Source organism: Xiphophorus hellerii, chromosome 19, assembly GCF_003331165.1.
Source record: "Xiphophorus hellerii strain 12219 chromosome 19, Xiphophorus_hellerii-4.1, whole genome shotgun sequence".
Taxonomy (NCBI): Eukaryota; Metazoa; Chordata; class Actinopteri; order Cyprinodontiformes; family Poeciliidae; genus Xiphophorus; species Xiphophorus hellerii.
The window spans coordinates 14,895,191-14,921,923 of record NC_045690.1 but is presented as its reverse complement, the minus strand read 5'-3'; the positions used below and the strand labels follow the sequence as shown (position 1 = coordinate 14,921,923).

General features: G+C 37.0%; 1 protein-coding gene across 1 annotated transcript in view; it reads left to right on the top strand.

Moving 5' to 3' along the window:
• Positions 1–26,733, top strand: part of babam2 (BRISC and BRCA1 A complex member 2) — an 81,310-nt gene that overhangs the window by 20,847 nt on the left and 33,730 nt on the right. Inside the window, exons 5-6 of the mRNA XM_032547853.1 lie at positions 6,035–6,229; positions 8,357–8,431. Of these exons, the coding sequence (XP_032403744.1) occupies positions 6,035–6,229; positions 8,357–8,431 (270 nt within the window). The remainder of the gene's footprint in view (positions 1–6,034; positions 6,230–8,356; positions 8,432–26,733) is intronic.

Here is a 26,733-nt window from a genome sequence, read left to right as displayed (position 1 = left end):
TTTATTGGATCAGGTTGCCAGCATCTATAAAAATCACATTAAAGACGTTAAAAACAAATATCTTCTTTTGGCCTATATAATTTTCTGGCAATTTCAGATGCCAGTCTCTCTCTCATTGGCCTAAGATAAATATTGAATCGAAGATGATACAGACGCATGGCAGAGGAAGACATAATTCTGTCAACTTAGGTCTATTCAGTGCCCAAATTAGGAGTACATTTTGTTCTTAAAGGAAGATGCTGCTCTTATTGAATTATTCAATCAGCATATATTTTCCATAAGAAATCACTGAAAAGATGGCACTGATTTGGGAAAAAAATTACGTTTATTTACCTTTAGGTGAGATCAAATGTTATCCATGTTAGTATTTATTTACCAATAAGGTAAATAAATAAAAAGTAAATAGCCCTAACCATAACATATGTTAATAAAGACAGCTGCCACTGAATGCTGTAGTAAACGGTGTAGTAAATTCATTCCGATGCTAAGAGAAATTACCAAAATATCAGCTGCATCGTATAGTCTAAGGCCTGGGAAAGCATGCTTAATATTAGTGTGTGACTGTAAGCAAAAATGCCAGAAGAACATCTGTTCTTTAAAAGGAAAAGCAGCACAACTTGAATTTCCAAAGTTGTATCCGAATGATACAGAAAACATATCAAATAATAGTTTAATTTATTTCATGTTTACATATTCTAGAACTGCTTTTTATGTTCTTACGATTTTGACCATATCATTGAGAGAGTGTACATTTAGTTCTACAGTTAAACAAAACTGTTCTATCTAGTTCTATGTCTAGTCATAGGTGGATGAACTTAATTTTGCACCAACTAATTTTTTCCAAAAATCCTGGCTAATGTTTTAAACATTTAATGTTCATTTTCACTTTTTACAAATAATTTTGACCAAGATGCCAACCATGCAAATTATTTATCAAAATCCCAGAGTGAAGTTTGAAAAAAATTAACGTCGAGTGCTTGAAAATACAACATAAATGGTTCATTTGTATTTTTGTGTATTAGCGTAAGACCCAAAACATTAAGTCTGTCTAATCTGGAGGAATGTAATTTAACTGAATAAATCAATAGGCAACGAGAGCATTTTCCTTTTCAAAAGGAACGATGTTTTGTAATATTTATGTCGATGTTGGCTTCGCGACTGTTTATCAACAACTTCGACTCACTGCTCTATGAATACCCAAGATGGAAAATCCCACTAATGCTAATCCACTATATTTATAATATGCAGTTTTTAACATTGATAATGAATCAAATCCTAATATCTTCTGGTAATACGATTAGAAATTGCTCTTAAAGATGTGCACTCTTTTTCAAAGAAATAGAAGGTATCAGTGGTTTATTTTTTCAAGTGACGTGTTTTATCATCAGCCAAGGTAGTGCTTAAAACATCTGACACAGGTTTAGCTAGTGCGTTGTGACAAAATAATTGGATTACAAGGTCCAGATTGAACTGGGGACTATTGTTGGGGCCTGTGATACTTACCCCCTGTGGTTAAAGCCCTAAGAAAGCGGTTTCTTCCAAACTGACGGATCCGAAGGCCTTGTAGATGGATTTTCCTTTTCACTTCCTTTCATCAAACGTTAAATCTCAGCTTTCAGACTGCTCAGATTGTGACTATAGCATCTTTTTGTGTATATTCATGTATCAAATCTGTACATTTTCCGCAGGGCTTATTTTATTCATGTAGGAAAAAAAGATAAAATAACACATAGATTTGTTTTGGCATACACAGCCTTCAGCAGAGCGTGCAAAATCAATTCAGTGAAGAGTCTGTACAGACTCACATGTCTGCAAACGGCCACGCTCGCACTGCATGAGTGCTGCTTCTCTTTCCTCACTGCTCCTTATTTTCTTTACCTCTTATGTTTGACCAATGTTTTCTTCAGCATTCAGGCTCTACCTTGTTAACAGAAAATCCAAACATTCAGAGCAGCATGAAAGAAACAACTGTTACATTCTCCTGTTGTTGGCCTTTCCGGTGCCCTTTTTGTGACATAGCTGTAGGGTTTTGTCATTTTGATTCCCTCCAAAGCTACACTGAAGGAAAAGTTTAATTGAATGGTTGTATTTATGCAATAAAATTTGTTATGACTGAATTTGCACAGTTAGCTTCTGGAGTTATGTACATCTTTCTGGTCCCAACATTTGATTCAGCCACTGTGAACTTTTCCATCTAGCATCAAGGTAAAAGAGCCATTTTACCTTCAGTCAACTCCAATTGGTGATTGCAAGGTCTAATACTAAAAAATTGGGTTTTATTTGTATTTATTACAGTATTAAAAAAAAGAACATCCACTATTTTCAGCTCATAAACACATCAAGCATAGGAAAAGTAAACTGGTTTTCAGTTTTTGTTTTTCTTTATTGTTTCAAACAACAATTATTAGTTATGTGAGTAAAAGCTGTAAATAGCTTTTAAAGCCATGACCACTCCTTGATATATTGGTAACACTCAGCTTAGTTTGCTACAAATGGAACAACACAGAAAACTAGGATCTACATGTCTCTTTACTCCAAACTTGCCTCTAGGTGACCTCAAGGCACATCCACGGTTTGTGATGCCCTCTTGGATCATTTGCCAAACCATAAATATCTTCCCAGGTGAAAACAATTTCGACAGTTTGTGTGTGCTTTCGGAGTCCTTTGCTCATTTCCTCTCAGGGACTTGATAAAGTATTACATGTTACATTGCTGGGTTACATGTGAGAATAACCCACATTGAAGCTGATTTACTATACCTTTGCATTACAGGTGTGCCCAAGTCCAGTCATAGACAGCTGCCTTCCTGCAACTTTTCGATGCATCCCTGCTCCAACACACCTGAATCAAATGAACTGCTTCTTACCAGGCCTCTCCTGAGCTGGATAACGGCTGCTGAGAGAATTCAGCTATTATATCCAGGTGTGTTGGAGGAGGGATGCATCTAAATGTTACAGGGTGGTAGTTCTCAAAGACTGGCCTTGGGCACCCCTGATCTATTGTGCAAATCACTTTAATGCATGGAGTCACATGATCTCTATTTTTTGCCCTTGGAATTTTCCTTTCAAAGAAAATGAATAGAAGAACCATACGGTCATGCATTTATAAGGAAACTAATCATTAATGATCTTCTGTCCTTTGCTGTTGCTATGAGAGGACTTTTCATCATATTCGTCTTTACTTTGTTGGCACAATAAATTGCTGTTTCAGTTTGCTTGAAACATATTTTTAGTGGCCTTCATTTATTCCTGGAAAACAATCTGCTTGATGTGGGAGCAGCACAACACAAGCCCAGGCTCTCTGTCATTGGCCACTGGAGCAGCTCACTTTAACCACTAACCGTGTGGAGACTTTAGCTGTAATTACCCATGAAGTGTTTATACTGCTGTGCTGTCCTCACACCCACAAATCATGCTCCTCTTCTTTTTTCTCAACAGCACTTGTCCTGTTGGGAACATATCAGCCCTGTGCATCACAGCTATAGCTTGAAACATTATTTTCCACTTATTTTCAGCTACGGTTTCATAATTTACCCGTCAGAGACAGCAAACGTGCAGAGACTCGGCCCACTTTCCGTCTGGCCTTGGCCTACTTGCCTGAACTCTGCAGTGTTGTTTCTGCTCCCTCTCCCACCTCGGATCCCTCCCTCCTCGCTCTCGTCCTCCTCAGAGGAGTTTTGCTGATATTCTCTGTCACAATCCTGACACAGCACTTCCTCGGTCTCGGCTCGCTCCTGCCCGGGGGCTCTGACTGCTTCTTTTGGACAATGCCCATCTTTGTTTGCGTCTCTCCCCCTTCGTTTCGGGAATCCAGGCATTGCTGGTAACTACTGGTGGACCAGGATGATGAGGTCACCGACTCTCTTTGGCCTGCCCTTGCCACTGCCACCAATCCTTCCTGAAACAATAGGAGCTTTCTCCTTTGGGCTGATACAGGCCTGCAGACAGACAGTTGTGGAGACAAGCTATTGCAAGTCAGAAACATCCTGCTTTTGTCATCTAAATGTAGCTGGTATTAATGGTTAATTCCCACCCCAATTAATCCTCCCACTGAACGGATGTGTATTTAAATGTCCTGGTTTTTGCTTAGACCGGTTTTCATTTTTTATGCTTGTGTGCAGCCAAGTTACACATTTACCTTGCCAAGTTGCTTATGTTATCAGATTTACAAGGCTCGTTTAGTTAGAAAACACTCTTTTACTTTCAGAATGAATTGAGGGAGAAGTCACTTTCATTTTTAGGTCTCATTGCAAGCCTATAATTCCAAGAAATTTCATTCAGTTTCTCTTTTCTATCATTTGACACAGAGTGAATCTGGAACACCTCTGATAAAATGTTAGTTGTCTGTAATAAAGAGTTTCAAAACTTTTCTAAAGTTTAGTGGGGCATTTAACCTATACATTTAATCAATAAGTGTACACATCCTGAAGCAATCTTTAACTTTTATTAAAGATTGGCACTCTGACATCTGCTCTCTTCTTCTGAGGATAGATGTTTTCTAACAGATTTTGTTCTGAACTCTGGCTTGGAAAACCTAAACCTTTAATGATCTCTCTGCAAACTCTGTTCTTTTGGCAATGTGTCATTTTGTGTTGAGCCCAACAAACATTTTAAAATTGGACAAACCTTATAATAAACCTGATAACATAACCAGAGGTTCAAATTTGGTTTAATCAGATCAGATCCACAAGGCTTTGGGAGAATTTAGATAGGTCTGGATGCTTTCTTTGAAAAAGGAGGCTTTTGTCTTGGAACACTTCTTTATGAAGATGGTAGATCACAAACAGTGCTTACCATAAACTATTGGAGATTATTTTCTGGTTCTTTTGTCTCTTTATATAGTTTGTGGCCTTGTCTTTTTATCGTATATCCTAATTCTTCGGACTGATACATTTGAACAGTGAGATCCGTTCAATCCATAGTAACTTCACTGCTAATTGTAGCTTTGGCTGAAGGATGCAAATAAGCAAATGTCAGGACAATGTGCCCACGACAACATGACTTCATTTATGTTAATCATAATCTCTTTAATTAATTTCACTTGTTTTATTTTTTAAAGGTTCCTCCCTAATTGGGCTGTTTGTTTTCCCCCTTTGCATTACGATTTTTTTTTTAATCATTGTTTTATAATGTTACATCACAAGTACTTGACATTGTCTTGACTGTGGACATGTTTGGAGCCGAAAGAAGGGAAAACTCTCTGATTTTTAAAATACAGCACAGTAGAAATGCAACAATAACCTCAAAAAATTTTGATGTGTGGCAAAATTGGAATTTTTTTCTTGTTTAAAATGGAGTTAAGACTCAAACTGTGTTATATACATGTAAAAATGAACAGTGCTTTTTTTTTTTACCCTGATTTGTAAATAATTCCTATATATTGCAGGCACTTTGAGAGTAACATTAGAAGCGCAAAGTCATTCAATATTTTTTGTCACAATATTATTGTTTACATATAATAAACATTTTTAACATTTCATTCATGAATAGATTGTTCATCTTTAGGAACAAAAATTAAAACAAGATAAATTTGTTTGTAAACCTTTCATTTGACAGTAAATTATCCATGGTATAAATATCACTGCTGTTTACAGCTGGAGTCAGATGGTTCAGTACTTTTCCATATCAACGTAAATCAGGACATCCTTCAGCACAGCCTGCTTCCTTTATGCTCTTTTAATAGGAATAAGACTTTTCTTCCTCCTTCTGGGACACATTTGTTTTTAGTTACCATATTTTTCCCGGATGCTACAACAGGACTATTTTCTGCTCCTTGTAGTTATAACACACTAAAGTTGCTTTTCCATGAGTTAAAATATCTGAAACAAGTAGTTCAGTATAAAAAATAAATTTTAGGTGCATACAGTTGAGTTTAATTTGCGCTATATGCAGTTTTAAAAAATGTCTTGCCTGCTTTGCTCTAATCGATCATGAAAAGGCCTAGACAGCGCTCTTTGTTCATTTACTCTACACTATAGTACAACTTTAATTCCTTTCTTTTTTTTGTTTTTCCCCACCTTTGATGTCTTCTCCAGCACTTGGTCCACTGGGATGCTGGAAACCCAGAGAGTTTGCTTCAGCTGGTGAAGGAGCTCATCCAGCAGTACCATCAGTACCAGTGCCAGCGCCTGCGCGAGAGCTCCCGGCTCCTGTTTGAGTACGACAGCCTGCTGGAAGATCCCAGCTATGGACGGAACCTGGAGATTTATGCTGGACGGAAAAACAGCTGGGTAAGAACTTTTATATATATCTAGCAGGATTGTTATGAGAAAAAAAAGATACTGAAGTAAAAGAAAGATAAGTCACATGTAATTAAACTAAAGTAATGCTGTCCTCGGACAACAAAATGTCGCAATCGTCATATGACTCTTGTTTTGTAATATTGCAGGATTACAATCTAAAAGAAATTTAAAAACAATCAACAGGAACAATTGTGTCATAAGACTTCTTGTTTCCTGCTTTAAATTGCTGTTATCTGATGTTGGCCACATGTGTCGTTATGTATAAATTTGTAACAAAAACAATTCTGAGAAAAGGAAGCCACAAAACCCAACTGGTGAAGTTCTGTGTTGGAAAAGCTTCAGAGAATATATGTTTAAGGATATTAGATGGTGATTATCAATGTTTTTCAGCAGAGCCTTGCTGCATAAGGACAGAAATTCCCAGCCAAGAAGACTGGAGAAAATTGGTCACATTTAATTTTAATTAAAGAAAAAGAGCAGATTAATATTCATTTGTATTTCCTGAATTTCTTTAACTTTTCTCCTTTTCTTTCTCTCTCAAATATGTGTGCTGTAGTTATATTTTAATCTTTTCTTGTATTTTAATAAATATGAAATCAAGTAAGACAAAATATGCTGCATTATTGACATTTACTTATCTAAAAAAAATCAAATAAGCAATATGTGTCATCTTTAATAAACCTACAATTAATTTCTGTGACAAAAAAAATCAATAAGAACTATTTTGCAGTTAATCTGACAAATGTTTTTGCTAAAACCTCACTTCTAAGCACCAGACTAATGCAGTCTTTTGGTAGAAATGTTTTTCCTTCATTAGCAAACTCTATATTTCTCTTATTAAGTTTGAGTTTGTGCTTCATTCTTTTCTGAGGCTGATTTTTCATTGTTAGGTAGACATATCCTGTACCTTTTCACATCAGGAAAAACCTTTTCCCTCTAACTGTGTTGAAGACTTAAAGTCCTTCTGTGCTGCTTGTTAAATAGCAGTGGCCCTTACAGAGTGGGATGGACAGACGTCTGAGAGTCTGCTAACTGAGCTTGGCCGTCACCGTGTCTGTTGATAGGTGGTCTTGGACCTGAATGTGTGCTGTCATGTCACCATGGTAATGTTGATCTGTTATTGGAAATGGCAAATCAAATGGAAAGAAGTACTGGTTGCAACACTTGAGGACTAAACATAAGCACTGGTTGCAAAAAATAAATACATTGATATCAGACAGATTCTTGTGTTCGCATGACATGCACAAACTACAGTTGGGTGAGAGAGGCCATACCCTGGCCCGTTTATGGAAAAAAAAAAATCTCCTGAAAAAATCTTAAGAGAAAATTTTAAGAGAGGGGCATTATGTAAAATTCACTTTGTTGAGCTTTATATCATGTTACTATATTATTCCTTCATTACAAACGTACCTGGAGCTTGGATTCTTTCATGGACGTTTGAGAAATACTTTAATCTTCCGAGGCAGCCAATTTCAATGTGTCAAATGTCAAAGTCAAATTTATTTTAAGTTATGTCTGATATGTAGAGAATTTTTATAACAATTGAAGGTAACATGGGTACTTGATTGTCCTATAAGATAAAATATATAACACCATCTATTTAAAGGTAATCTGGTAGGAGGTCAGACCATAATAAATTTTAATTTGTTAATGTTCGATCATGTTTTGTTTCTTTATATCGGGAACTAAAACAGTTCAAGAATTTTTAAGAATTTTAAGTTCTGTTAAAAACAGTACTCTCCTTTTATAACTCGTATAGCTTATAGCTTGTACAAATCCAGACTTGTTATTCCATCTTGGACTAAACTACTTGTTGAAGTTTAGTCCAAGATGGATACCAAGGTTAAAGCAGGCTTCTACTATTTTAAAACTCTGGTCTTCCTGTAAATCCTGATTTATGAACATTAAAAGCATTGTCATGTTTTTATTGTGGTACGGTTTAGTATGGGATTTTGATTTGGAAAATTTTTACCAACACTCTGGGAGCAGCGGGACATTTTATGAGAAACTTAAATAAAACTTGTTTATATAAAGCTTTAATTTCATTTTGAATTTATTTGATGTTGTGTCTTTCATTTTTCTGATACTCTCCACTTCTGTTTTGTGTGTTTCCAGACAGGAGAGTTTTCAGCCCGTTTCCTCCTTAAACTCCCAGTGGACTTCAGCAACATCCCAGTTTATCTTCTCAAGGTAGTTACCACACCAACCTGGAAACCACATCAACCATGAGCATCTGTCGAAACACACACTTCCTGTATGCTGTGCAGACGCGGCTGCAGACGTCAGGATCAGTCATTACATGAGCTGTTCTTGGTTATTACAAGTATGCATTTGTTTACATGTGTCAGTGTCTTTTGAATGTTTGTGTCAATAACAGAGGGATTTATTCAAATGAACTGCAGTGCAGCTGTGTATGCGTGTGTGGAGGCCTCAGTGTTGAGAGGCTGTAAGTTGACTAATCAGCAACTGTCACTGTGAATCTGCTCTGAGCCGCGTGGTGTCTGCAGGCAGCCTAGCTTGAATACAGTACGCACACACACACACACACACACTGGATATATCTATAAATATTTCCATGTCTGTCTCTGCTCCCTCTTTCTCTTCCCTCGCTGATGATCTTTAGAGGCCGGAGGCTTCCACTCTCCGGCCTCTTCCAGCCTGGCCTGTGCCCGTGATGGTAAACATACGGGAAACAGCAACCATCATCAGCTTTATCTCGTCAGACCTGAGGCCCCGAGACTCGTCTCTCTCTTTAAGCAGGCTGTGAATGGACTCATCAAGTCAGTCACATTTCACAGCCACATTTCCCCTCATTCTGGGAATTTGATTTCATTTATTTTTGTCCCTGTGAGATTTTAGCCAAGAAAAAGGTTTAAGCCGAGCCCCGAGGGAAGCTTTATTGGTGACATGCTGGCTGTCACTTGCAGAAAGGATGCACACACTCGCTGACCTTTAGCCAGTGGGTGGTGGTGGCCCTAAAAAGCTGTGAAACAATATTGTCAAGTAACTCTGAAATATTTAGTTTTTTTGACTGCTAAACCAAATCTCGAACATATATTAATGTTCCTGTCACCCTTATCATATCTTTTTCATATACGCTCTCAGTATTGTTCCATATTTGGCAGCTGGGGGTATACATAGTATCAGTAAGGGAGTGCTTGAAGACTTGAAGAAAGAAAAGTAATGAACATCATCAGCCTACACCTTGTCCACCTACGCGTTCCAAGGGAAAGGGCCTGTGCTGCATATAGGCAGTACTGGACCGCATCCCAAAACCGATGACCTGAATTTTCATTTTGACAGTTGTCATGCGATTGCTTCTGTCAGTGTGTGTGTATTCTTGAGTCAATTGTTTCCATGCATTGCACATTTCTGCTCTGCATGCAACTCTGTGGTGTTGCAGGGCAGCTGAAGTGTAATTAATTTATTCCTGCAATCGCTTCTGACAGAGCAGATGAAAAAACTCTATATAATCCCACACAAAGAAGCGGTGGAACTACAAGTTTAATACTCAGTGGATTATACATCGTGCACATCCTTTGTATGAAATATGTACATGTGCTTAGCCACTCAACTTAAAGCCTTCTATTAGGTCAATGATGAAACATGCAAGATTGTAGTGATTAACATAATTTATTTTTTTTCTTTTCCATATGCACAGAAACTGAAAAGATGTGTCAAGTGGCTGCAAGAACATGTCTGAAATCTAAAACATACATGTTTTTGATTGTGATGAAAAATAGAAAAATGTATTTATTTTTCAAAATGAATGTTAATGATAAGGAATAGTTGTGCACAAATCGAGCGGTGCTGATTTATTTAATTTTGGGTGGTCGGCAATTGGCTGATACTTGCATGCGAAACCGATCTTATCCAATGATCTTATCTGCCTCCATTGGTTTAATAATTACCAGAAAGAACAGCTGAATCCAGCTTAGTTTTTCCTGCAAAATAATCTCTGTCTTGGCCAATTAAAAACTCAGCTTCTTCAGTTGAATACATGAATACATCTGACAATTAAACCAATTGTTGTTACTCTTCTATGCCCCAGAGCATCATTAGACACTGGTATATCCCGCTAAACATTTAATGATCTGTTGCTCAAATTGAATTATCAAAAATGATAAAACTGTCTGTGAACTGGCTAATGTCTATGCAAACACTGCAGCTCCAAACAGATAGTTTATATGCTCATATATTTTTGTTCTTAAATAGTAGTTCATAACCATTTAAATGTAAGATTTTTACTTTGTAAGTAACCAAGTATCTTTGGAGTAAGAATATTAACTCTAAATCAGGTGCTGTAGATGGAGGTTGGACTGTTGACCCTGATTTTAATCAACCTTCTAACAAATCCATGGATGTCCTTGCTTGAGGAACGCCAGTTTGGCAGTGAAGCAGAAATCTGTTTAGACGCAAGCTACCGTGCTTCGCTAGCGAACGGCGAGATGTTGCTGGTGGGCACAGAGCCGTGGAGGACGACCGTTACCTGAAGCGAAGCATCCGCATGGTCTGAGCTCACGACAGTGGACATGTTTACCTTCATGCACAGACCATCTGGCCTCGGGGTGGAGGGAGGAGAGCTAGTTTATTTATTTAGTTATTTTCAAAGGTGGTGGAGGGTGTTGGGGGGAGGGAGTGGGGCAGCGTAAAAGAGAGGGAAGGACGCTGAGAGCAGACATGAAGGAAAGTGAGATGCACACAGATGGATGTTGGCAGTTTCTTCTTTAAAGTCCATGCAGTTCTCTTGAGCACTATTTTAGTGTCTCGGGCTTTGATTGCACCTTGATCTCTTGCTTGTCATCCCTTTGGAATCGCAGTAGCTTGCACCTTTTTAATTAGCTTTGGCATTTCCCCTCTCACAACTCAGATTTGTTTTTGTTTTTTTTGTAGTAATGCCTGCACAACTAAAACTATTACCTGTGCCCATCAAAAGGCAAACAAAATCTAAATCTGTAACCTCTGGTGAAAAATACATAAACATAAAAAAAATCTAAGTTAAACAATTTATTAGTAAATTTAAACAACTATGAAGAATCTAATACAAAGAAATGGAAAAATATGAGACAAACTCTAATAAAAGCAAATATAAATTTAAGAACAAATTTAAAACAAAAAAATATTTAATGAAATGATAACAATGAATAAATTACCTCCCCCTTGACGGCCCCCATCTCCATAATATCTATCCACCACTATATCTGTCCTTGGTTTTGTACTCAGTAAAGTACAAGAGCAGCTGCAGCTTGTCTCTTGTCCACTCTCATGAGCGTGGTCCGACGCCACATTCGTGACTGAGCTCGCCGCTCTCGCTTCACTTGAGCTTTGTTTCCCCACAAGCAGTGACCCGTGTCACCAGCTATGAAGTGACTGCAGATCTTGTGTGTTTATGTGTGCGACAGAGAAAGATTGATGCGCTTGGGTCCTCGAGCCTCTGTCGTTGGTTGTTCGGGCACTTGCTGTTGTTTATGTTTTTGTTTGCATTGGGATATGAATGCATGATGACTGGTTTTAGGTTTTGCTGGCTGCAGAAACTTTTATCTGGGAATCTGACCCTTCATGTTTCTACCCTACATACCAGGGGCTAAACAAATTACTGAAGAGATACTGTATTTAGAAGGACAAATTAGTGCTACAATAAACTTTGTCGCTGTTGTTTTAGTAGAAGTTTATTTGTGTAGCAACAAGGCAGTACAAAATGCTTTACATGATGAAACTATAATAAAAAGAAAAAAAGACATTACATTGCAGAGGCAAAATAAATTAAAGTTATAAAAAGTTGAAATCCAAACTAGAATTAATTTATGTTCACTTATGAATCAAAGGAAATGCTACACAATCAGGTTCTTAGCCTGGATTTAAAGTAACTTTCAGCAGCTTTGGCACATCTGTTAAGTTCTTGTATAGTTCACAGTCACTTAGTGACATTCAAATGTAAAGCACAGTGGCTGGCAAAAGTATTCATACCCCTCGACCTTTTCCATATTTTGTCACATTACCTCCGCAAACATAAATATAGTTCATTGGAGTTTTATGTGAAAGACCAACACAAAGTGTGAAGTAGAATGAAAAATTATATATAATTAAAAATGTATTTTTAATTACATTGTGGAAATTGTGGTGTGCAAAAAAAAAAAGTATTCAGCCTCCCTGATGCAATACTTTGTGGAACCACCTTTAGCTGCAATTACAGCTGCAAATATTTTAGGGCATGTTTGTACCAGCTCTGCACATCCGGTGACTGAAATTGCTGCCCGTTCTTCTTTGCAAAACAGGTCATGCAATGGTGCCACTTGTTAATACTGGTTTCAGTCCTGTATTTTTTTTTTTAGAATGGTCTATCCTGCCATCTTTTTGTAGGATTATGCATACATGCATACATACATATATATAAAAAATAAAAATAGAATGAATAAAAACAGTCATGTTGTGTTGCTCATAATGCAGCTTAAAACTTCATTTAAAAGTAAAAATGTTGTAAACTTCCCGTGGAAATGGAAATTTCCTATATTAGATTTTTAGACTTCAGTTTATGTTTTATACAAAAATGTTATTTTTTTTAACCTTACTTCTCATTTTTATACAGAGTGAGTTGTTTTCATTATCCAAGTATGACTGTTCACCAATTTTTTTTTCCCACTACTTAATTTGCTTCTGCTCAGTTTGGACCTTTTCTCTGTCCCTCCTGCTAAGCATTACTTCCCCCCATTTGTCCCTCTGGTAAAAAACGACCCACGGGATGTTAGCACCAAGCCCTTGGCATCCCTGCATGGTTGTTTTTGTCTGTACAAGCTATGCATGCTTCACTAAGAGCTCTTGTATCTAATTATTTGTACTCTAATTATTTTCGGTTGCACACCCTTGTTGCCCCTTCCCCCTGCCGCACGTGCTTGCTTTAACCTTCGGAGATCCACAGGCGGGAGCCGACGGGAAGGGTCGGGGTGAAGCAGAGCCATGGGCTCTCATTCTTTCCTTTTATCGGCTGCGCCACCATCGCTGAACTGTCTTTTCATTTCCTCTCTATTTAAAACAAATATATATATATATATATATATACATTTAATCCATGTAATCAAGACTCAAATCAGTCTTCAGCAAAAGTTATACCCCCAAACTTTTAAAATTGTACTAATTACTCCATTTACCATTTTGACCTTTTCACACCATTTATAGCAGTGAGAACCAAGTGCCCGATTTCTCATTTTAATATATATTTTTTTTAATGCTGAATGCTTTTTAAGGTAAGCTTTTTTATGAGATGAAGTGAGGCTGGGAAAGGAGTATTTCATTTTGCTTCAGGAATTGTCTCAGAACATGTTGTTTAACACAGCCTCCCTCCTCTGTGGCACTATGTTGGGATCTCCTCTCAACCCAGAGCCACACTCAAGATGAAGACAGACTAATGGTGTTCCATCACAGCTTTTCTTAACTGTGACATTTTTACTTTGTCATTGTGATAAAAAAAAAACAGCCACTTTATTGCTGCTAATGAAATTAAGGATTTAAGCCAAAACTATTGATCAAGGCATTTTTAAGATACTATAAATGTTTTTTCTTCCTAACGAAATGCACATTCACAAAATGAACACAGTTTAGTAATGAAGTGCAGGAAAGTAATTTCCTGCACAGGATTTCACAACATACTGACTTTTTCCAAAGCCCACCAAAAAATAACAACAGTTAAATCTGCTCCGTGGGTCCATGACATCACACAAGCCACAAGAATGAAGCTGATCAGTCGACATTAGCAAACATTGTGGTGGACGAGTGACTTTAAACAGAATTTGAGACAGATGTTGAAGCATTTCTGTTGGAAATAGTGCAGCCTTATGTGTTTGACTCTATTTACTCCCGCATTCAAGCAGTTTTCACATATACAACTCTGGTGCATCCATATAGAGGACAAGTAAACACTTTTTGATTGGGAAGTTTAAACAGCTTACAGATATGGAATAATAAATGGAGAGACTCAATGGAACTCTGTTCAGTAACCTTATGTGACGTAAGCAGAAAAGTTTGTCTTTAGATGGATTGATTTTATCCAAATTTCAAAATTATTAACAACAAAATGTATAAACCAACTGAACAACTGACCATAAGATGCTACTTATTTGTGACAAACAAGATCTGATGGGCGTTTGATTGATTTGAGGGAAAATTCTGGCTCTCCAGGATTATCTGTGTCTGACTGCGTGGAAGAGAAATGTTAAACCAAACATGAGTCAGGGCTCTTACAGAGTACTTCATGCATAATTTTTTCCTTTTGACTTTCCAGGCTTTGCTGGGAAAATACAGAACAAAATTATTGTTTCAAAACATTACATACTGGATTTATAGGGACAGTATGTTTTTATTTTTATTTTAAAAAGTTAACTTTTATGTGTTTATGTTGCTTTTATAAAATGTAATTTGATTTAATCTTACTCAGAAGGGGAAAGCTGGAAGTTGCTTGTTATTAAAACATACAATAGTGGCCCAGAATTAGAAGTCCATGACGGAAAGTCTGACTTTTTAACAACATGCACTTCAAAATCTAATGAGACTGTCCAGTGATAACTGCAATAAAAACAGATTTCTTTTATGCACTCTTGATAAAGTCTTCCACATGAACTGTAGTATGCAGAATCCTTTATTGTACATTTTGCAAGATTTTATGTTTCTAGTTAGGTTCGTCTCAAAGGATACAGATGACCAAACCCCATTTGTTTCCAAACCTGAAAGTGAATGATACTTACAGGATGTTGTGTTTGATTACATTCTTAGATCTAAGTTTTGACTTTAATGGAAAATTTGGTCTGTGTATTGCTAAAGGCTGCTGAGTACCACCATTCGATTGGCTTTATCACGTTAACGTAAAGTCTTCATGACTAAGCGTTAAAAACTGCAGAAGTAAGCTTGTTAAAGTCTTTCTGGGCTGGATTTGTGATGCCATAGTACCAGGACTCTTCAGTCTGAGGAGCTGAGTAATTCTGTAACTAACAACTCCACACCTCCCCTTCAGGAACCTGGATTTAGTAAGCTCCAAAATGACACAAAGTCACTTATGTGGAAGCCAACATCACTGAATCCTCACACGGGAATGCAGGAAAGCCATTGGTGGTTATTTTTGTATTTGTCCAAATTCTAACCTGATCTTATGCCCAATTTTCTCTCCGTGTGGGCTAGGTGGCTACTTCAGCTTCCTAAGAGATAAGCCAGAAGGCTCATCAGCCTGCAGCAGCCGTGGTCACTTTACCTCTGCGGTTGCCACATAATTGCTACTCCTTTCTCAACCTCCCATGAGGCTGTCGTTGTTGCGGTTTGCTGTCCCTCTCCATGTGGCAGTTGAGCTTTTGGAGAAGTCGTGGCTGAAGATAGCCCACTTCATCACATGATGGGTCTTTCACAATTCTCTCCACAGACCTGGAAAAACAACCCTGTGGACGCTTTACAGACACATGCAGATCCATGAACACCCACTCACTTATAACTGTCACTTTGCAAGCAGGTGAATGTGACAAAGCAGAGCTCTGCTGAAGAATCGCTGTATCGTATGGTGTGACTGATGCAGTTTAAATTGACTACAGATTTTGAACATCATGTGAGACAAATATTAGGAATGAAGATTACAGAAGGGTTGACCTGTCTTCATTACCCGTTAGCTTTTTTTAAATTTCAGCCTGTGTGCCACTTTGAAAGAAGGCCTATGCATGTGCGTGACTTATGAGCATTTGGTGCCAAAGCAGCGGTTGTAATTTGTGGCCTTGCCTTGCCCCTGCACGGTAAACACTGACTAAGAGCTCAGGAATCTTAAGAGCTATAAAATAATTGCAGGTTACTCCCATGATGTGTGCTGCTCCTCTGGCTCAGCTCTGTCTCATCTCTGTTTTTTTGTTCAGCCTCTCTTGGAGCCACTACATCCATTATTTACCATTTGAATGTGAGCTGCTGTTTGCTCATTACTTTTATTACTCATAATAGAAACAAATTATTTCATTTAATGTTATTTGAGAGCTGTTTTTGTCACCAGGGCCGGCCCAAGGTTTTATGGAGCCTTAAGCAGAATTAGATTTGAAGCCCCTCTATCTGTTAAGAGCATTACCCTCACTAACAATTTGAATTATTGATTATATTTACAGTACGTTTTATAAGGATCCCCCTGAAAATGAGATGGTACATCTCAAGGGGTAATCCTTGAAATAAATAAATAACAGTGTTTCATGATAGATCTAGTGAAATCTGAGAGAGTGGACAGAGTTTGCTTGGCTGAGCTTAAAACTAATAATGGAAAATTGGTTATTATTTGCTGAGATCTATTTGTGAACAAACTGAGCCCAAACGCTCAGATTAAACTCAAAGCATCAGATTGTAGCTCTTTTAATCTAACAAAGTAATTTGTAGCACTTTTTCAAAATAAGGTTGCTAATTCAGTTAAATCCTAAATTAAAATTGTGAACAAACAAATATAATAAAGCACATATAAAATTCTTTGACCAGTGGTCTGTGTTCATATGCACTCATTTATGGGAGGCCCCTGTTTGTTTGGGGACCCCAAGTGGCAGTTTAGTTTGCTTATGCCTGTCTCTGTGTGACATGCGAAAGAGTCAGGTAAAAACCCAGTGTAGATAAAAACCTCATGCAGAAGAATTTTTAAGTCTGCTTTATTTGGAGAACATCAAAAGTCATGAAATCCAAATGATGCAACATCTAAATATAAAAACACAGGACAAACATAGCATGAGAAACACTTCAACACAGTGGTGGCTGAGAGGAGGATCTAACAAAAAACATTTATAAACCCGGATCTATAAATACAATGAGGGAGGTAATGAGTAACTAGCTGAGAAGATAATTAGTACTGATGCAAAACAAAAGCAAAGAACCACTAAAGAAGGTTAAACTTAACAGGATCCCAAAAGTACAAAATCCCAAAATGACTCATAAAGCAAAAATGAAGCAAAACTCGTAAAGGCTCAAAGTCAGTTTACAGCCCCACTTTGCACCTATGCATTGTATAATTGCATATGCATTGTAATTTTGCCCCTTTCTGTTTTGTGTCACGCCTGCAGACAAAAATTTTAGTCAATCTTTGCATACATCATGGAAATAAATTGTCATAAAGCTTATAAAATGGAAATTTGTTTCTTTTTTTTTATCATCAACAAAATTGGGGTTATGGGATTGTCATGGGGAAATAAATATTGATAATAAAAGACACACCTTCTGTCATACCTGGAAATTTCAATTTTAAGAAAATATTTATTTTTTCTGTAAAAGAAATGTCCTTAAAACTTATAATTATGCTGTTGGAAGGGGTGGCGGCATAATGACTACCCTGCAAAAAACACAATCATTAGTCCTGGCACGCTGGCTGCAGGCAGCAGAATTTTGATGGGTCTTGAATAAACACAGCACAATTTTCCATTTTTTATAGACAGTAATTTAAAAAAAAATTGTATTAAATGTAGAATGGTGGGTAGAATATTCTAATTTGAAATTATAACGTTTTTCTTATGGGCAACAAATCAAATGACAAAAGGCTTAGGGGTTCATTGATGGATTGAGTTTTGACTGGCATCTACTAATTTTCAGCTTGACCAGCTGTGACCAGTCAGACGGAGCAGATGTTACTGCTAAGAAATCCATTTTTTAAAGGACAAGTGAACATATCATGCACACAGGGACCGAGTCAAAGTATCCGTGCCAGCACAACCAGACTATGAAACAGCTTTATTCCACAGGCAGTACGAAGGCTGAATATTCTCAAAAAGAAGGCATTACACACTTTATAAGTATGCTGCTTTAGACTCAAGACACAAGCTTTTCATGTTTTTAACTTATTTTTATTATTTTTTGTTGTTGTTGTGATTGTCTTTTATGATGTAGCACTTACCATGGGTTAGGAAGAAATGTAATTTTAATTATCTTATGTTTTGCAGAATTAACAATAAATCTGAAGAAAACTGAAAATTCAGTCCCTCCGAAAATAAGAAAATTATGAAAGATCAATAACGGGGGGCAGAAAAGGGGGCAAAATAAATATTTTTAATACATAATTCTGGGAAGCCGTGCCATCTGTTGGTGTTGGTCCTTCGTGTTTCATCAAGTACAAAGTCAGCAGTGTTGTAAACTAGGACATTTCGGAACATTTCATGTATCCTTCTACTGACGAGCTTTAGAGAGATGACTATTTAGATTTTGCTGAAGACTCATTTGCTATTTTTACACATCACCAGAACCATAGATTGCCTCCAAAAGAAGCCCCAGTCTAGGATTGAGTATGCATACTACACAGCACATCTAAATTTATTTTGTTTCTTTTCTAATGTTTTGAATTGAACTACTGGGATTAACTTTTACAGAGTGATTTTATGTATTGGGATGTACTATTATACCTCATAGAAGCCATTTAATTTGTCAATTTGCACGTCACTTTTTCCAGAAACTGGAGCTATGCTTCCCCTACTGCTTGGACTACTTCTGATATCAACTCCAAATATAAATCTGTTTCCAATTTTTAATATTGGATTTTTTTTTCTTTAATAAAGCCACATCCTCATTTAGATTTTTTTGGAAAGAGGTTGTTGATTGATGGGATATTCGTGCAAGTCTGAGAATGTGGCATTTATTCAGAAAGCAAGTTCCCCAAAAGACATCGGCAAGTAATTGCCAGTTTGGGCTTCACTAATGTAGTGTGCGAGTGAAATCTGAAAAGGCCAGCCAATGCTTCCATGCAGATAAACAATTATATGGCTTTTAAACGGTGGATGTATTATAGCTTGGTGTGCTCTTGAAGATGAATTTAAATGTCAGGCATAAAAGGTCTGAAACTCAAATCGTATGTGAGAGTGCAGAAGAAGTCAAATGGATATATTTTTTTTTTTCTCAAGAAATCACTTCTTTACTACAGATTTGTGATTAACAATTTTGCCTGGAGATAATGTCAAATAGCTGGTTTCCAATTGGAATTATTACAAAATAGCACCAAATATGGTCAGCAGCTTTCAGTCCAAACTGATGGCAGGAAATGCACATTCCTCTCTGCAGATTGCTGACACAGCAAACAGAAACCTCTCTGTTGCAAGACACTTTATGCAGTTGCAAAACAGGAGGATACAGTGGGCCACAGGGTGTTTGGTAATAATCTAACGTAAATGTTACATCATTCCTCAGCCTAATGTCAGTGAGAAGAGGAAAGGCTTCTCTTGGTGTTTCAAGTCCAAATTAAAAAGATGTGTCCAGATAAATTCATACCTTCACATCATAGCCTGCAAAATTCCTCCCAAACTCTCTGGTATTTGCCACAGATCTGTTAACGAGTTGGGCTGAAACACTTGGCAACATATTTCTATGACTAACACCTACACTCCCAAGTAAGATGGTACTCACAAGAACTGGTTGGCTTTAATAAATTCCAATTTATTTTTTTCATTATTAAAATTCATCATCGTTAGAGAACTATAAAACACATTAAATGTTTACTTCCCCTTTTGGAAAGTGTTGTTCCTCTGTCTCTTTGAGGTTTAAGAAATGATACTATGTTGGTCTGTGCTAATTTAAAATAACTCCTATACATGTTTTCTATAGTCATAGTAGAAGTAGCTATTAGGGTTGTATTAATGATAATGCTAAAAAAAAAAGTATTCTTTAAATATTCTCATCAATACAAACTGAGTTGCTTTTATCTCAAAAAGTGGGCAAACCTTTTCAGACAGCAGCGCTGCAAGCACACAGGAACTGCTGTAAGTTTAAGATTTTGCTAACATGGCAAATACAGCTATACCATACCACGTTTATTTATGGAACATTTTAAACACCCACAAAACCAAAGTACAGTACAGGAAATAATGAAACAGCAGTTACATGATGCAACAATAAGTTTAGCTGTGGTCTTCAATCATTATGTGCACGGTTTTGTCTGACAACATAGTTGATTTAAATTTTAGCTTTATATGACTTATACAGTAGTTGTGCATGTATATTTTATTTTAATGTATGTATAGAAACACTAAATCGGACAGTTTCTCTCTTTGTGGGTATGAGTGAAGGGATATATTTGCCTCTTGAGACTTAAATTGACTGGTATGATGGTGATGGTTTATGCTGGAATACAGCTGCACTCACATTGATGCTAACTGGTAGATCATAAGTCTCTTTCTGGCAGTCATTCTTGGCAGGTGATGCAGCAGTTCTGCATGTCAGCTATCTCAGCTCCAGCTCCTTTACAGAATGTTTTAACCTTCCCTTGTTGGTTTTTAACAATTTTGCTTGAAATAATTCCTGCAGATTCTCTGTGTTATGCTCTCCGCAGTGCTATTCTGTAAGAATAGCGTCTTTGTGTTTTATTGTCACCAAGTATTGGTAAATCCACCTGCAGTATTGGTTAGACTATCTAGAGAATCCACCGCTAAGAGATTGAACTTCAGCTAATAAGTAAATAGAGAGGAAGACACAAAAACAGTAGTAAGAATAGCTAATCCATTCTACTTATGTCATTTAAAGTAGACAATATTTTGAGTTGCATAAAAGTCCTGGGTTTAAGCTTAAAAATCTTTGTTTTAAGAAATTCTCTCCATTTTTGGTTCATAAAACCTGGACACATGTCGACACTTGTTTGAAGTTTGTATGCCATGATCACAGAGAAGGACACAGAAACTAATTAAAGTCATTGTTTATTGTTTTAATTGACGGATCTGCCGAACAACGTTGTTGGAGGTCCAGTTTTACATCTGATTTGTCTCCTTCATGAGCCCTGCAGATCTGGGGAGCCTGCTGTGATCACTGCCAGGTGCTGTAACATCTGGCTTTGTTCTGCTTTGAGAAATTGTCTCACAATGAAAACGTTAAAGGGAGTCTGGATTAAACTGCTTCTGTTAATGATAAAATCCTTTCATCTTACTCTTGTTTCAGGCTGTGACAAAGGAAAAGTAGAGTGCAGCCATGCAGTGTCCAAAGAGCTGAAATCAAAGGGCACCTGTGTAGTCGCGTGTAAGAAAGTGATGTTTTCAGCCCAGCCATCAAGGGCAGAATTATGTTTTTAATCATTTGTGCGTGCGAGCAAACACTGTGGCATCTTTGAAAAAGCACCTGTTGCTCTGGAAAAAACACTTTTTATATACAGCCCGTTAAAAATGTCCTTGGAACCTAACAGTCACAAGCTTTAACATATTTTATTGGGACTTTCAGTGATGGCACGGTTAGGTTCACCATCTTACAGAAAGATGGAACTCCATTCTGGTCTGAAATCTGAAATCACTGCATCTAAAAGGTTTTTTTTCCAGGATTTATCTTTGTGCTTATCTACTACTTATCCATTTCTCATGATTGGGAAAAGTTTGTTTATGGTATTTGTTTTCTGTTTACTAATTACTAATTAGTTCACCTAATTACTAATTAGGTGACTAATTATTAATTAATCACCTAATTTTTGTTTCATTGGACCCAATGAAACAAATTCATTGGGTAAAATGAATTTTGTTTAGGTGTATCAGAGTAATGGGGGTAAATTCAAATGCACTCCACACCTTTTAGATTTCAGCTTTGAAAACCATTCATCATTGTGCACTGCATATCCTGTCTCACAAGTCTTAAGTCAGTCGCAGTTAATTATTTTGCGTTTCCTCAAATTTTAATAACAAATTTAATGATTCAGGTTTTTATGTTCTCCATTTTTTTTATCTTAAGTGTTTTAAGACTGGTGGAGAAACTTTGACTCATAATTCTCATCAAATTGCAGCGAGAAATTTATTTGCAATGCAGTGTTTTCATTCAGCTTTCTTGAAGAAAAGAGGATTTTTTTTCCCCTGAATCTTTCAAACATGTTTTTGCCACTTGTAGGTGTTTAAAACTTAGCGTGACTGTGTGGGTTTAGTGATTACTGGAAGCACTGGACCTGCACCCAAGACAAAAACGTAAAGTGAGAGCAACTTTGTGTAGAACGTCCGGTCCTCTGCTGGTAACACTGAAAAGAGATGTCAGGTTGAGCTTTCAGATAAGTCACTATAAGTAAATAGTTTTTATACTCTCATAATTCTTCATTGCTATATAAATAGAGCAGTGCACTGAGGTCATGAGGAGAGTGAGGTCATCATGAATTACTGTGTATTACCTGGAATAGATGTGACTGTGCATGAGGACAGCTGAATAGCCCGCAACCAGCACCTAAAACTTAAAAAAGCAGAAAGCTTATGATCCGCATTCCTGTAAATATCAGTTTGTGGTTGATGGTGCCCACGCCCTGAAACACCCACAGAGCCCAATGTAAATATTTGAAGTTATGACAGATTTATTACTGGTAAACTCCTTAAGCACTCTGTTTCAGTTTTAGATTTTCAATGGATGGATAGTTGCCATCTTTCACATGCAGAAAAAACACTAAATGACCTACAAGTAGAGAAATATTTAGTTTTGTTTCTCAGCTGAACTTAAACTTTCTAAAGTTTCAGTTTTCTTTTTTCAGAAAATCTTATCAGTATTAAGTGGGAGGTGTGAAGGTATGTGAATGGTGTGGTTTGATATGCATCTCCTTCAGCGTTCTGTTGGGCAAAAGCAGGAAAATCAGGTCTAACATGGAATATGCCTGCAAGATTATGTTCATGAACTGCCTGAGCTTATGTTTCCTCTAAACAAACTATATCTGGAGTTCCTTAAAATTGTAAAGGATGCTACATTACCCAGAAATGCAGCTCTGGGCCGGAACAGTTTGAAAGAAAACCTGTTGGATAGCTGCCATCTCCCACATAAAGGGAAAACACTAAACAACTTACAAGTAGAGAAATATTTGTTTTTGTTTTTCAATTGAACTTAAACTTTCTAAAGTTTCAGTTTTATTTTTTCAGAAAACCTTATCAGTAGAAAGTGGGACATATAAATGTGTAATAGTTTAGTGAGGGAAGAAATATGAAAATAAAAGGGCTGCAGGGTTGTTACCAACAGTTTCTTTTGTCAAATAAAAAAAACCCAAACTGTTGGTTGGGAACTAGAAAGGAAAGTTTCTGTGTCAGGTCAAAACAAGGGTGACCTGTAAAAACAGGCCTAAAGAAACCAAAAGCACATTCACAGTGAAGTGATTTTGTTTTTCGGTGGAGCTGAAAGGTTGACCAAGGCCTACCCAAGTCTGATTGTGCCCTGGAAAGTTTCTCAGTCTGATATTTTAGCCTATTCACAAACGTCTGTCAGTGGCTAAAATTGTCTAAATTATATCTATGCTTTACAGGCCACTCATACTATTAGATAGAGTCTCACTCTACTGATGTAAAAATATAAAATTAACTGTTAATATTTATTAACATTTCTGAAACAAATATGTAACAAGAATGTCTAATTCTGTCAACTGTTCTCTAGGCAACAAGAGTTCTAACGAACGAACGAGCAGAACTAACGAGCAGTTGGCTGATTGGCACTAAACATTGGCAATTAGCTGAGACAATGGAAGTTATTTAAAAATTTCTACAAGAAGAGACTCAACACTATATACTAAGTTCCAAGTATTGCAGGATGATCCAGGTAAGATGGGTCTAAAATATTTAGCAGATATGTCAATAGTACGTTGAGGTGATATTTGAATTGACTCAATCACCTTGGAAATAAAGATAATTTTTCCAAGGTTATTTGAATTAGGGTTATTTTTGATTATTAGCATACCTAAATCAACTATACCTTTGATTTAGGTAGCCTTCCTGGATTTATGAGGCTTTAATTTTAAATTAATTAATTAAATTTTAAAATGCCATGAGAAATATTAAAGCAACACACCGGGCTGACATTATAGGGACTTAACTCTTAATCACCCCAGAAACCTTCCTTGAATAACAGTTTACTTTTTAAAAAAATATTATTATGGTGAATATTATTATACATATTTATTTAAGCTTTATTTTTTACAAATCTATAGCTACATATATTTAGAAAGTAAAAAAGAAAGATGAGGGGCGGTCCATAGTCTAAATGTAGAGCAGCCACCCTATATACGAAGGGTGAAAATCGATGTGTATATACGTAAATATAGGAATAAATGAGCTCAAGGAACTCTGCTGGTGGGGAACATGTTTAGACGAAAAGGACAAAAAAAAGTATCTAGAAAAATATTTTTTGTAAATATACAGTATTAGTAAGGGAAAAATATGAAAATAAAAGGGCTGCAGAAAATAATAATAAATTTACTTTTGTAAAAACAGAAAGGTCTTTATAAAGAAAAAAATAATGAGGCAGAGATAAATAATATCTAAAAATTTAAATAGTAATTTATGTTTGATATTTTGATCAGACATTTATCAGACACCCTTAATGGTGCAACAAAATAAATATATTCAATTTATTTCTGAATTTAATCTTATTTTTAACAGTATTGCTTCTCCATATGAAACTGATGTGTTGAAAAGAATGTTTTGCATTAGGGAAGTTTATTCCCCCCAAAATTCAAGCCAGAGCAGGTACATCAATTACGATGTTTTATAGTGAATGACTGCATTTTGTTTTCCTTATAATGTGCAAAATCATTGAGCAAAAAATTAGGTACTTTAATAGAACAGAGACATTTTTGCTTTGCTTTCCCCCATTGTGCGCTACCAATTTCCTTTTCCTTTGCATCCCTGAACCTGACTACAGATTTCTCATCAGAAGTGAGAATTCATCATTCACTATCTCGGCACACTCTCATCCTGCTGATGACACGTTTGGCCTATGAAGTCTTGCTCTATCATATCGTAGCTAGGTGTGGGAGCATATGCGGTGACTAATACCACAGAACAGCTCTGACGGTGATGAATTGATAATTGTTTGCACATGATGAACAGTTTCCTCACTGTATCTGAGTCATATGTTGCATCATGATGTCATGCATTCAGGGCACATATTTTCTCAGTAGCTCTCACCTTGATGATGATGACACCACAGGCGATACGTTGGTTGCATTGCGTAGCTTTTTTTCTCCCTTTTTTTTTTGTTGTTTTGAGGACTCACAATAAAGAGGCTGTTTTAATTTGAAAGTGTTTTATAGAGTTCAGTGTGTGCTTGTTAAAAACCCACCGTATTATCGATGTTCTTTACCTCCCTGTTCGCAGATAAAAATAAAGTGCCTGTTTTCTATATCAGGAAATGATCAAACACTCATGCCTTTCAACATGTGCAGCATTAAAAGCTTCCATTACCTCTTTTTTTGAATAAATGTGAGAACAATCTCCTTTAGGGAGATGATGGAGAGCACCTCAGCATCCTCATATGAGTGAGGCTGTTAGAGAGAAACCGCCGCCTTAGGAGGGGTTATTAGAGATCACCAAGCTCAAATCCATTCCCCGATGCTCCAGTGACCCCAGTTTGACTCCTGCAAACCAAAGGTCATGTTCGTCTCCCATCTCCCTCTGCAAATCTTCAACCCGCAACCCCAACGCCCACCCCCGCTTCCCATAACCACCCACACTGCATCTCTAAATGAAGATTCCCACCCACCTGCCTGTACCCCCAGCCGAGCATCAGAAGTTTCCTGCTTTGCCGTCTCAGGAGTATAGCCCAAGCCCCCCCTCACCCGCACCTCCATCTCCAAACCTCAGCCCACCCCACACCCCCCGCGTACTTCTCCGTGGAATTACTTCCATATGGCCTACTTTCCGCCCGCGCTCTCAAACAAGTTGTGTGCTATCTATATGTTTCTTTTTTCCTTTAATAAGTGTATGTTTTATTCCTTCTGATCCTCTACAGTTTATCTTCTGATTGTTTGACCAGTTTATAATGAGTGAAAAATAAAATCAGGGCTAAAGTCATTAAGCTATTAAGGTGTTGTTGTTGTCGTTGTTGTTGTTGTTTAGATGCAATATGGATGCATTTGCTCCTTTGCAGAAATGTCTAGAAATCAACATAACTTCTGAAATGGCTCATAATTGTGCTAACCCTCCTCATAAACTGATGAGTTTATTTAACAATTGGCGATTTTACCAGTATTTCTTGATCATCTAAGGCAGGGGTGACAAACTCCAGTCCTCAAGGGCCGGTGTCCTGCAGTTTTTAGATGTGCCACAGCTACAAAATGCTGGAATGGAATGGCTTAATTACCTCCTCCTTGTGTAGATAAGTTCTCCAGAGCCTGGGTAATGACCTAATTATTCTATTCAGGTGTGGTGCAGCAAAGGTACATATAAAAGTTGCAGGACACCGGCCCTTGAGGACTGGATTTTGACACCCCTGATCTAAGGCCTGTATCTACAAATCTGTTTAAATATATTGCAAAAATGACTTTACAGTAAGAAAGCATTTTCTTTAAGTTCAGTTCATTAAGACACTGAAATGTATGCCTTTTTTTTTGTAAAATTGCTCGAGCTTAGTTCAATTGTAGGGAGAGCATCTGTGGAATTTTTAAGTCTTGCCTCAACAAGATATTTTACTGATTTTCACAAATAAAGGTACCAACTACTTTTGAAATAATCATGGGAGGCAGTTTCATGTATTCTCTATATGCAGATAATGACTGTTTCAATCTTAGCTGTTCAGATCATACAACTTTGAATTTTCATATTGTACAA